At 39.1% G+C, this 13,776-nt stretch overlaps 1 protein-coding gene across 1 annotated transcript; it reads left to right on the top strand.

Moving 5' to 3' along the window:
- The first annotated feature begins 5,230 nt into the window (after positions 1-5,230).
- Positions 5,231-6,263, top strand: LOC100620209 (olfactory receptor 7A17-like). The gene has a single exon (XM_021085499.2). The coding sequence runs from the start codon at positions 5,295-5,297 to the stop codon at positions 6,261-6,263; it is 969 nt and encodes a 322-aa protein (XP_020941158.2). The 5' UTR covers positions 5,231-5,294.
- Positions 6,264-13,776: the final 7,513 nt, after the last annotated feature.

Genomic DNA, 13,776 nt, shown 5'->3' with positions numbered 1-13,776 from the left:
CTTAAAAAAATTAAAAATAGAACTACCATATGGTTCAGAAATCTTGCACTGGGGTATATACACAGTGGCAACAAAATCACTACCTCAAAGAGATATATGCACCTTCACCTTCATATGTTCATTGAACTATTATTTTATAATAGCCAAGATATATATAAAAACATACTGTCTCCATCAATGAAAGAATGGATAAATAAAATGTGATATATACAATATGTGATGTATATAATTATATATGATATAAATTACATATATAATTAAAATATTCATTTTAACCCTGAATTATTTCAAATATTATTCAGCATTAAAAATAAAGGAAGAATGTCATTTGCAACAACATGTTGAACATAAGGGCATTATAAGAAATGAACTAAATCAGACAAAGAAGGACAAACCTGTACAAGCCCTCTTATATGTGGTTATCTAAAAAAAGCCAGACTTATAGAACAAAGAGAAATGTATAGTTGCCTGGGACTTAAGGAGTAGGGGGAAAAGTGGAGATGTTGATCAAAGTACAAACTTCCAGTTATAAACTATAGAAATTCTGGAGATCTAATGTACAGAATGGGGAATAGGTTCAACAAGACTATATTATGTGTTTGAAAATTACTAAGAAAGTATATATTAAATGTTCTTACCACAAAAAAGGAATTATATGAAGTGGTGGATATATTTACTAATGATATTGTGGCAATAATTTTACAAATTATATCTGTATCCTATCATCATGTTGTGTGCTTTAAAATCGCACAATGTTGTGATTGGCCAGTGTGGACCTGCTGTATAGCACAGAGAACTCTACCCAATATTCTGTGATAATCTGTGTGGGAAAAAGAATCTGAAAGAAAATGGATATGTGTATATGTATGACTGGCACACTTTGTTGTACAGAATAAATTATCACAACATTGTAAATCAACTATACTTCAATAAGACTTTAAAAATTAAAAAAACCAAATACATCAATTATATCTCAATAAAGCTGGAAAATTCATTTAAAGTCTCAAAGCAAGGATTGGTAATGTACAATCTACTTGGGTGTAAAAAAATAAAATTCTATATGGGGCAAGTGGACACACAAGCATTTCCTACTTCTTTTCATAAACACATTTATAAGTTATATGCTATATATAGAAGTAAAACAAGGGAGATACAAAGAGTTAATAGAATAATTTGTTTTTCCAAGAAACAGCAGCTTTGCAGATATTCCCAAGAGTGGAACATAGGAACATAGTAACATAGCCTGAAGATTCTAAAAATTCTTACTGTAGCCCCTTGTACCCAATGTGAGGGGGTCAGAGGTTATATCCCTGAGTGCACCTAATGGTGGCCTCTCAAGCACTCTTCTCCGTGTGTGGGGCCCTGGGGGAGATGTTTCTGCAAGATGATAGCTCATTATCTTCCAGGAACAAGTCAATGTTTGACTCATTTTCAGACCTGAGTGATCCTCTGATGTCATGTAAATCTTAGTAAATGAAGAACTGGGACATAGTCACAATAGTTCTTCTTGATTGAACATCTGTTCTGTTCAAAGTCATTTTTATCAGGTCTAAATTATTACTAACTTTGCACACCAATTCTGTAGCATGGGTGGAATTTCCCTATTTATAGAGAAGGCACCAGAGTCCTAAAAGATTCATTTCCTGTCCTGAAAGAAACACTCAAAAAACACACATAAACTGGAACATGCAGAAACTGAGCCATACTTTGACCAAGGTCAGACCTGAGGTGGACAGGGGGGTTTCTTGCTGGAGAAGGCCTTAAAAAATATGACTGTAATACTGGACCACAGTCTCTACACTGAAAGAATGGTCCATAGGTCTGCAGCCTCAACCTCAAGTAGCAAATGCAGAAAATCTGGGCCCATCTTAGACCTACTGAATCAAAATCTTAATCCAGAAAGAATCCTCAAGTGATTCTTGTACACATTGATGTTGGAGATGTTCTGGTCTAGCATAGTATTTCCCATCTTCCTACTGTTCACATTTGTGCTGGATGATTCTCAGGAGGCCATCCTGAGCATCACAGGATATAGAGAAGCATCCCTGTCCTCAAACCACTAGGTGGCAGTTAGCACCTCCCAGGTTGGGGCAACCATTATTTCTGGACAGTGACAGGTGTTCCTTAGAGGCAACATCACTCCAGTGGATACCTGTTGGCCCAGAGCATGAGGACCGAAAAATTCTTGATGCAGTTCTAATCAAAGCTCATCCCTTACTCAGTTCATATCTTTGGACGTATCCCTTCACCCTTTTCAGACCCATTTCTGGAAATGTAGAATAAGGTACATAACAGTACAGACATCAGAAAAGGTACTTTTGTGAAAATAAAAGAAGACAATGCATATAAGATTCTAAGCTAATTTCATGGTGCATAAAGTATGTAAATATATCTTATAATTAACATTATAAATGAAGCACAGAATGACAGCTTTTAATATGTGTGCTAAGCATGATTCTCCTAATAGACTTGTCAAAATCATCAAGACATGATTATAGTACCTATATACCTATAGCAAAGGAGCACACCTCTACCCCTTGTTGTAAAAGAAAACAGCAATTTTTTGAGCTCTCAGGAGATGTTCCCACTGCAAGATAATACTTTGGGGGTTCATGAGACCTATTTAAAAAGTTTCCTCAGTTTCAGATTTTGAGAAACTATTAACTAAAGATTATGATAAAGCGCAATGTTAGACTTCTGGAAAACATGGAGAAAGTGTAATAAAAACTGAACTCATGTGTCTTCTGAGCTAATCTCCTGGGAACAGAGAACCAATGGGAAAAACTATCTTCTGTCCATACCAGGATCCCAGAGGATAATGATGTGCACAGAAGTGGGAGTAACAATGGAAGCATTGCCTAATAAGCCAACATAAGGATCTGTAAATAGCTCCTCTGCTACAGCCCCACAGCAAGTACAACCTTGGATGGGCAGGACATTGTTACTGCTTTTGGAGTCCTAAGTCTGGTTGGAAAATCAGTGCTTCACTCCTTTCTGCTGCCCTTTCTGGGAACAGACTTCAGTCTCCATCATTAACCATCCAGGGAGGAACTGGGCTTTCACAGTGAGACCTTCCAGTGACTCCATCCAGAAGAATCTGACAGTCCAGTAGGAAGTTCAGGAAGGATTCAGAGAAAATGTAGGTGGAGAACTTAAAGTCACCTGAGAGCCTAACCAGACTAACCCAGAGCCAACAGATTAATTGCCAATAACGGAGAAAGCAAAACCAATGAAGTAAATGCTTGTATGACCGAGGGTTGACAGGGATAAATCCAATAAAGAAAGGGGGTAGATTGTCATGGAATATGCAGGATTTTATAGAGAATGGTCTGAGAGGGTCACTGCCATGTTGGATGAGGGACAGAACCAGGATTAAATTGTGTCCATGGGATTTGTCCAAAAAGAGATCAAAGCCCAAACCACAAAAATAAGAGAGGCAGGAATACTACAAAGAACAGCAAGAGATGGGCCAGGCTTATCCCACTACTGGGACACATAAAAACAAGTGTGGTGATACAAACATGGAACAAGTACAAGACTAACAGATCAGGAGCCTGAGGTGGGTGCTGTGATGATGCTAGTGGAGCCATCAGTGTGTGGTCCCTTGAGCCTGAGGTGCCATCAGTACCTACACTGCTGTCTTTCTCTCTGCAGCCTGCCTCTTTTGATGGGCCCTTCCTTCATATTGCATTTCCCTCAGAGCATAAATATGCCTTCTTTTAAAACAATTTTTTCTTTACTGCAGCAAATTTCTAATTTTATGACTGTATGCAAAATCAAGCATGTCTTTTACATTATTGGCCACCAAGTATACACATGCAAACATACAAATACACATAACTACACACACACACATGATTAAACAAATAGAGTAATCGCCAGTAATATTCATTCATATACTCACAGGAGGGAATTACGTGAAAATTTTCACATATGTTGAATAAACCTATTTACCGCCTTAGGAAGTTGGATACCACTCTTCTCACTATTTCTATAAGTATATGAACATTTAGAATATTCATTGTCTCTATACATTCAAACTGATAATATAAGGTAGATACAAGATTAAAAATTCATTTACTGATTCCAACATGTTGCATTTAATAGCATTCAGAGAAATATTTTTAATGTTCCATCACTATTTTTCTCCATTGTAGGTTTCTTTTTGTAAAATGTGCATGTATTCATTTTTCTCATATTTGCTTTGCTCATATTTCTAGCAGGTGTCCATTTGTTGTCTTGACATAGTAATATATAACTCCTCTCTCTTTCGTATAAATTGTTTTTGCTGCTTTATTAGGTATTCTGGGAATCAAGGAGATATAACTGGGGCTGGAATGATGCCAAAATCAAGGAAGCTTTTTTTCTTTACCATGTTTCAGGGGCTACCTGTGCTAATTAGATCTTTTCTCTGCCCCATGTCCATTTCTTTCCTTTATCTCTATTTTTAAACTGAGTTTTAACATTTATTTAAATGCAGATCAGAAAATGGTCATGTTAAAATGCAGTACCAAGTTCACATGTCCATTGTAGGCTCATCAATTAAAATTTGGACACTATTTCTTCATTCTCTAGAGTAAAGGTAGTTTAACACTGACCACTTGATTTGTATCTTTTCTTTTCTAAGGAATTTGTCTGGGGAGGCAGTGAGAAGAGCCTGGTAGTAACATGGTCCCAGATGAGTGTGTGTGTGTGTGTGGGGGGTGAGGAGCAGTTCTGAGAACTGAGGTAACTGACTCCATATATTCCAAGGTGATCTTAGACAGAAACCAGAAGTACAACCAACACATGAAAATAAGGAGGGGATCCTTGTCTAGTCTCAAGATTCCTTCAAATTAAATTTAATAAATTCTAAGACACAGAATGTGAAGAGGGGGCTTCGTGTGCCTTGAAGTGTCAGCCACCTCTTTCCTCAAAACTCTTCTGACATGACCTCTCACCATTCTCTCTTGCTCATTCTCTTTGTACCCTGGCTATATTTTGAGCCTTGAACATCTGGAATAAGAACCCTCCTCAGGGCCATTGCACTGGCTCTTTCCCCTTCAGAGCACACATTTCCCCAGATAACCTCCTGTCTCCCACTCACTTTTCTCTGAAGTCAATATTCAAATATCCCCTTGTTTTTAGATCATTCTGAACTCCCAGAAAACGAACACAGCTATCCTCTTTCCCTTATACTTGCTTTTTTCCCCCCACAGAGCGTTTTAATTGTAGCATATTACTAGTGCCCACTTATGTAAAAATTAATCATGCTATTATAAACTTTTACTCCTAGTCATTACCACTACCACCACATGGGACCAGGCAATGATACCCGAATTTCAACATTTTTTCTTCTGGGATTGTCAAAGGAGCAAGAATTGCAGCCTCTTGTATTTGGACTTTTCCTCTCCATGTACCTGATCACAGTGTTTGGAAACCTGCTCATCCTCCTGGCCATCAGCTCAGACCCCCACCTCCACACACCCATGTATTTCTTCCTCTCCAACCTGTCCTTTGTGGACATCTGTTTCACTTCCACCACCATCCCAAAGATGCTGGTGAATATACAGACAGAAAACAATCTCATAACCTATGCTGGCTGCATCACGCAGATGTATTTTTCCATACTCTTTGGAGGTTGTGATAACTTTCTTCTTGCTGTGATGGCCTATGACCGTTTCTTGGCCATTTGCCACCCCCTGCACTACACAGTCAAAATGAGCCCCTGGCTCTGTGGACTGCTGGTGCTGGTGTCCTGGATCTTGAGTGTCCTGAACTCCTTGTTACAAAGCCTAATGGTGTTACAACTATCTTTTTGTACAGACTTGGAAATCCCCCACTTCTTCTGTGATCTCAATCAGATGTTCAAGCTTGCCTGTTCTGACACTTTTGTCAATGACACTGTGTTACATGTTTCAACTGGGCTGCTGGCTGGTGGTCCCCTTGCTGGTATCCTTTACTCTTACTTTAAAATAGTTTCCTCTATATGTAGAATCTCATCAGCTCAGGGAAAGCATAAAGCATTTTCCACCTGTGCATCACACCTCTCAGTTGTCTCCCTGTTTTATTGTTCAGTCCTAGGTGTTTACCTTATCTCTGCTGCTACCCACAGCTCAAGCTCAACTGCTGTAGCCTCGGTGATGTACACTGTGGTCACACCAATTTTGAACCCCTTTATCTATAGTCTGAGAAATAAAGACATAAAAGGGACTCTGAAAAGACTCAATGGGATGGTGGGTATGAAAGGGTCAGTTATCCTCGAGGTGAAGAAGTACCCTTGATTGTATGAGTTGAGACCTCGGATCAAGAAATTGTGATTGTTTGATCATTGTGGAATATGTTTTTTCCCATTTATGTCCTGGGACTTATATTTCTTTGAATTAAACCTTTCCATACAATTTCTACACATCACTTTATGATTTCTGCTCTGTCTGATATATAGGCAAGTTTTCTTTTTGTCCATTTTCATACATCCACAAAGTCTTTCTCAACCTTGGATAAGAACTATTTGGAAATTTCCATGTCTTTCATGCGACAACCTCAATGTCTTAAAAATATTTGCTTCTCAAATGACATATATCACGCCATGCATTATTTCCTAGTTTTCCTGAAAGAATAATCATGAGTTTTATTACTAGACGTTTAATTTCATTGTAGGGGAACATATGAAACGACAGGTTTTATTTTGGTTTTGTCACTCTGTTTTATATCACTATATCACTGCCCTTCCTGGTAATGTAGACAGTGTCACTGTCCCCTTTCAGTCCCAGCCAATTGATTCTGATGCTGTCAGATAGGAATGCCTGGGGCATTCACGAGGGTCCATGATACTTGGGATTCTGATCTAAGCCAGCGATTTTTTGTTTTGTTTTTTTCTTTTCTTTTCTTTTTTTTTATTTTTTTCGTTTCTCTTGTATCTTACAAAATAATTTTTTCCCCCGTTGTACAGCATGGGCAGCAAGTTACTCTTACATGTATACATTATTTCCCCCATGCTTTGTTCTGTGGCAATATGAGTATCTCGACATAGTTCTCAATGCTACTCAGCAGGATATACTTGTAAATCTATTCAAAGTTGTATCTGATAACCCCAAGCTCCCGATCCCTCCCACTCCCTCCCTCTCCCATTGGTCAGCCATAGGTGTATTTTCCAAGTCCATGATTTTCTTTTCTGTGGAGATGTTCATTGTGCTGGATATTAGATTCCAGGTATAGGTGATATCATATGGTATTTGTCTTTGTCTTTCTGGCTCATTTCACTCAGTGTGAGAGTCTCTAGTTCCATCCATGTTGCTGCAAATGGCATTATGTCGTTCTTTTTTATGGCTGAGTAGTATTTCATTGTGTATGTATACCACTTTTTCCTAGTGCAATCATCTGTTGATGGACATTGGGTTGTTTCCATGTCCTGGCTATTGTGAATAGGGCTGCAAAGAACATGCGGGTGCACGTGTCTCTTTTAAGTAGAGTTTTGTCTGGATATATGGTCAAGAGTGGGATTGCAGGGTCATATGGAAGTTCTATGTATAGATTTCTAAGGTATCGCCAAACTGTTCTCCATAGTGGCTGTACCAGTTGACATTGCCACCAACAGTGCAGGAGGCTTCCCTTTTCTCCACAGCCCCTCCAGCACTTGTGATTTGTGGATTTATGAATGATGGCCATTCTGACTGGTGTGAGGTGGTATCTCATGGTAGTTTTGATTTGCATTTCTCTTATAATCAGCGATGTTGAGCATTTTTTCATGTGTTTGCTGGCCATCTGTATATCTTCCATGGAGAAATGTCTATTCAGGTCTTTTGCCCATTTTTCCATTGATTGATTGGTTTTTTTGCTGTTGGGTTGTATAAGTTGCTGATATATTCTAGAGATTAAGCCCTTGTCGGTTGCATCATTTGAAACTATTTTCTCCCATTCTGTAAGTTGCCTTTTTGTTTTCTTTTGGGTTTCCTTTGCTGTGCAAAAGATTGTCAGTTTGCTTAGGTCCCATGGGTTTATTTTTGCTCTAATTTCTATTGCTTTGGGAGACTGACCTGAGAAATTATTCATGATGTTGATGTCAGAGAGTGTTTTGCCTACGTTCTCTTCTGGGAGTTTGATGGTGTCCTGTCTTATATTGAAATCTTTCAGCCATTTGGAGTTTATTTGTGCATGGTGTGAGGATGTGTTCTAGTTTCATTGATTTGCATGCAGCTGTCCAGTTTTCCCAGCAATGCTTGCTGAATAGACTTTCTTTTTCCCATTTTATGTTCTTGCCTCCCTTGTCAAAGATTAATTGACCCTAGGTGTCAGGGTTTATTTCCGGGTTCTCTATTCTGTTCCATGGGTCTGTCTGTCTGTTTTGATTCCAGTACCACACTGTTTTGATGACTGTGGCTTTGTAGTATTTGTTGAATTCTGGGAGAGTTATGCCTCCTGCTTGGTTTTTGTTTCTCAGTATTAAGCCAGTGTTTTGACTGGACCAGCCCTTGTGTTGTGCATGTTTCATTTATTGAAATGGAACTGACATAACATACTAGTTTCAGTTGTACAACATAATGATTTGATATTTGTACCTATTACAAAATAATCACCAGCATAAATCAAGTCAACTTTCATCACTATACATAGAAATTTTTTCACATCATGGGAATTTTCAAGATCCTCTCTCTTGGCTAAATTAAAATATGTTACAGTTTTCTAACTATGGTCCCCATGCTGTACATTAAATTTCCATGACTTATTCATTTTATAACTGAAGTTTTTAACTTTTGACACCATTCATCCATGTTGCCCACTCACCATCCCCCACCTCAGGCAGCCATCAACCAGTTCTCTTTCTCCATATGCTTGGAGATTCCAGATAAAAGTGAGATCATACAATATTTATTGTTTTTGTGTCTGAATTATTTCACTTTTCGTAATGCCCTAAAATCTATCCATGTTTTTGGAAATACTAAGATTTCATTCTTTGTTATGTCGGAATCATTGATTATGACATTATATATATATTTATGTATATATGTACGTATGTATACATACATAACACATATGTATACATGCATACATGTGTATTTATATACATACATATGTGTATATTCTTTCTCTTGTTGATTCAGGTGTAAGTTTATTTTGTTTGAGGTTTTTTTGTTTGTTTCCTGAGGTAAGATTGCATCACTATAAACTTCCCTCTTAGCTCTATTGCCCCCAAATGAACCCCATTTGACTCCCACCTCACCAGGACACCCTCCAAGACCCACAGGTAGGTCTAGCCTAGATTCCTGTGGAGTTATTGCTTTGTGCTGGGTCCCAATGCAGGTGACACACTGTGTGCACCCTCCAAGAGTGGAGTATTTGTTTTCCTCATTTATGTGCAGGCTTCTGCACTCAAGGCCCACTTGCCTTCAGAGCCAAATGCCCTGGGAGTTTTTTTTCCTGATCCCAGACCCTCAGACTAGGGAGCCTGATACAGGGTTCAGAACTCTCACTCCTGTGAGGGGATCTCTGCGATAAAATCAGTTTATTGGTCACCCATTCAGTGGGTGTGGGATTCATTTATGTCACAAAAGCACTCCCACTACCATCTCTTTGGGGCTTCTTTTTTCCTTGAAAGAAGAAAGTCTTTTTTGGTAGGATCCAGTCTCTTTTGTCAATGGTTATTCAGCAGTTGTAATTTTGGTGTTTTGTTGAGGTGAGTTCAAATATTTCTACTTTGCCATCTTGTCCTGAATTGAGGGATTGCTTTTAGTTTGGGTGCTTGCTGCCTCTTCCAATATCCATTTGACATGGAGTGTGCATGTGCAATGGCCCTTGTGTGTTCTGGGTCAGAAAGGAGAGGGATCCATGGCCACTGGCATGTCCCCAAAAGGGCAAGTGGCCCCTGCACATTCCCAGGACAATGGGGGAAGGCTGTAGCACTCACTCACATATTTTTTCAGTGATGGCTGGCATTCACTCCCTGGACAGAAGGGGCAGGACTCAGTGCCTGCTAGCAGGTCTCCTAGCAGCCACCAGCCTATGGAGCTTGCAGAGACTTATGAAGTATATACATAAACGTCCCTTGATGGAGAACACTAAACCTATGTACACCTGAAACTAACAGAGGACCGCAGCCTTGCTAGCCAAACTGAGATCTCCAGACCAGGACATGCACCATAAACTATACCTGTGCCTCATTAGATACGCAGTCCCTGGAGTTCCCATCATGGCTCAGTGGGAACTAATCTGACCAGCATCCATGAGCATGCAGATTCAATCCCTGGCCTCACTCAGTGGGTTAAGGATTTAGAACTGCTGTGAGTTGAGGTATAGGTCACAAACGTGGCTTGGATCTCACGTTGAGGTGGCTGGGACGAAGGCCAGAGGCTACAGCTCCAATTCGACCCTCAGCCTGGCAACCTACATATACCGCGGGTGTGGCCATGAAAAGACAAAAAAAAAAAAAGGAAGAAAAAAAAAGAAAAAGAAAGAAAGAAATGAGGTCCCTGGGCCCTCCAGAGGCCTGATGCATCAGAATTTGTATTTAAACACAAGTCAGAATTTGCATTTAGACCTTTGTCATTTGTATGCACATGTAATTTATGGATTTTCTCCTCTAGAATAGGTTTTCTCAAAATCTTATTCTTGAGGAGTTCCTGTCGTGGCACAGTGGTTAACGAATCTGACTAGGAACCATGAGGTTGCAGGTTCGATCCCTGGCCTTGCTCAGTGGGTTAGCAATCTGGCGTTTCCCTGAGCTGTGGTGTAGGTTGCAGATGCAGCTTGAATCCAGCATTGCTGTGGCTCTGGTGTAGGCCAGCGTCTACCGCTCTGATTAGACCCCTAGCCTGGGAACCTCCATATGCCACAGGAGTGGCTCTAGAAAAGGCAAAAACACAAAAAAAATCTTATTCTTGACTTTGGGGAAGAATAAATATGCATATTGGATGCTATTCTGTGGTTTATAGGAGATTAGTACCACCCCTTCAGATATTTCCAAATATCCCCAAAGACATAATCATCTCAGGTTGCCCTAGAGTTCAAGAACTAAGAGCACCCTGACAGATTCCAATCAAGACTCCATCCTTTCTTGGGTTACCACTTTCAGGAGAACATTAAATCTCTCTGAGTCCCATTTTTGCAATGGAGAATGAGTTCATAAAAGCACTACCTCATAGAATCCATTGCTGTAAAAATTTGAAATTTGACAGTGTCTATGGAATGCTGGCTGGTGGTGCATAACAATATTTGCATCTTTTAAAGTTACAAAAGTGTGTCATGAGGGAAAATATTACAGCTTGAAACTTCTGATATAAGTGGGAAAAAATTCTAATAGTCTTGGAAAAATTATCATGAATCTAAGGAGTATAATACTCATGATTTTATATTAGAAGGGCAACTTATCTCCCCTTTGAAGAAGTGAATAGTATTTTTTAGAGATATCAGTGCCCTTATACAATGCACATTGAAGTTTTGATGACCCATGGACTGATTTAAGATAATTCCTCAATATCATACTTTTGAGAAAATTTGAATTCAGGGATGTGATGAGGTGCTGGGGGGCTTAGAGCTTTGGAAGCAAGAGAGTTAAAGGAAAAGGAGCAATAAAATGAATTCACCTGACTTGTAATCTCCTAGGAATAGAAAATCAGCCGGAAAAAAATCCATTCTGTCCATACCAGTGTCTCCGAGGGAAATCATGTAATTAGAGGTTTAAAGTAACAAGAAGGAAAATAGGCCTAATAAGTAGACATAGGACACTAGATTCTCTTCTGCTTCAGTCCCTCCTCATGTGCAAATTTTGGTTGGACATAGTCCTTGCTGTTGCAGTCCTAAGTCGGGAAGGGAGACCAGTGCTTGATCTTTTCCTATTTTCTTTTTTAAGAGAAAACTTTAGTCAGAGTCACCAATCATTTAGGGAGGAATTTTGACTTCTGCAAGGACGGCTTCCTCTCAGACTACGTCCATAGGTAAGTCTGAGAGCTGAACAGACACTGTAGGAGAGGATCTGAGAAGATGGAATCTGAGAACATGTACCTGAGGTCATCTGAGAACCAACTTCACACTGCCCACATGCCAAAGTTCACTGGGGTTGTTTGCTGGCTTTCCTGATAACACATTTATTTATGATGCTGAAGACTGAACACTGCACTCAACAATGAAGTGCTGGTATTGACAATTAAATGTTATTTGTGGAAGCTCAATTTGAGAAAGGAGTGAGAGGCATAAACTGCTTCCTGTAAAAGTAGGACATAAGTCCATGAATCTTATTAATTAACAGGATTAGACAAATAGAGAAATGTATCAGGAAAAATGTCATCTACTGCTTCATAGACAATACACCCAAGTTAGTCATATGTTATATATTTCCATTTTCTTAAATCTTTTGTTTATGGCCCTCTTTATTTTTCTTCAGGATATTTGATCTATAAAGTGTTTCACATCATTAAGATACTGCTGTTTTGGTCCCAAATAATTTTCTTCATTATTTTTCCTTAGCACCAAGAAGAAGTCACTGGAATTGGAATGTTGTTGAACTATGCAGACTCATTGTCATCACAATGTGTCAGGGGCCATATGAGCTTATTAGATCTTTCTCCTCTAATGTCCATATATATGTCCACTTCGTGTCTCTCTGTCTCTCTTTCTCTCTGTTTCTGCTACTCCCCTTTCTATTACTATTTTTTATTTTTAAAATACTGAGCAGAAGGTGGACTTACCAAAGTAGAACCTTGAGCTGATTTGTCCATGGGAAGCTTATAAACTGGAATTTCTGAGTACCATTTAAACGTTCTTTATGGGAAAGGTAATCTGATTTGAACGGCTTGAGCTCTAACTACTCATGGCCTAAGGAAGGTGTTTCTGGGTAAAAAATGGACGGTAATAAAGCAGCCAAGGAGGAGGCCATGGGGTGTGTGTGTGTGTGTGGGTGTGTGTGTGTGTGTGTGTGGGTGTGGGTGTGTGTGTGTGTGTTCCTGCCTGTGCCTTGTGGAGTGAGCACAATTCTCAAAGCAGAGCCACCTGGACTGTATAATAAGGTAACATAATATAGAGGCCAGAATTCAATCAAAACAGATGGTACAATGAAGGGGATCTTCTTTAATTTAAAGGACACCTTTGCAAAAAAAGAATAAAATGGTAGGAGCAGGATATGAATGGGGGATTTTCTGTCTACTGAAGTTGTATCTTAAACAGAGAGGCCACTTTGTTCTTCAGCATCCTCTGACACCATCTCTCATCACTCCTTCTCTTGCTCATTCCTCTGCCCAACTAGCTTCCTTGTTTGGATTTGTACATATCAAACCAGCATTCTCCTTAGGTCTTTTGCAGTGGCCCTTCCCTTTACCAGGCATACACTTCTGATAACATACTAAATCTTTCTCTCTTTCTTGAAGTCTGTGTTCAAATATAACTTTGCAGACTTTGAACATTCTTCACATATTTCACTTTCTGACTCATTATGGAATATTTTTATTTGAATATTTGCAATCCTTGGATTGTGGGAAAGCTGTTTTTCACCACTCTCTGTTTATTCCTTATTTGTGCTTGGAACCTGGTTGGCATCAAAGTATGTTTCTCAAATGCATGAAATAATTTCTCATTAAAAATGTGTAATAAAAACCTCTTAGGAAATATGCCAATAATGGGACAAAAATTCACAGTCAGAAATGAAATGAGGAATAACCTCAAGGAGATCTTTTCTGTACATAAAATGTTAGCATCATTTTTTTTCCCAGCAAAATAGAAATTGAAGTATTTCAGTTATGTGAGCTATACCAGTTTGTGTGAAAATTGGTCATGTTATTTTCCTTTTTTCCCAATAGTCTCCTCTACATC

Source organism: Sus scrofa, chromosome 2 (assembly GCF_054392235.1).
Source record: "Sus scrofa isolate SSC_HxYL_T2T_F1_AM1 chromosome 2, Sscrofa_HxYL_maternal_Yorkshire_Landrace_v2.0, whole genome shotgun sequence".
NCBI lineage: Eukaryota > Metazoa > Chordata > Mammalia > Artiodactyla > Suidae > Sus > Sus scrofa.
Note: the sequence above shows the minus strand (reverse complement) of the source record. Positions and strands in the feature narration are given on the sequence as shown.

What these genes read in the sequence shown, in the direction of transcription:
- LOC100620209 (XM_021085499.2), top strand. Translation starts at nt 5,295, where the DNA reads ATGGGACCAGGCAATGATACCCGAATTTCAACATTTTTTCTTCTGGGA.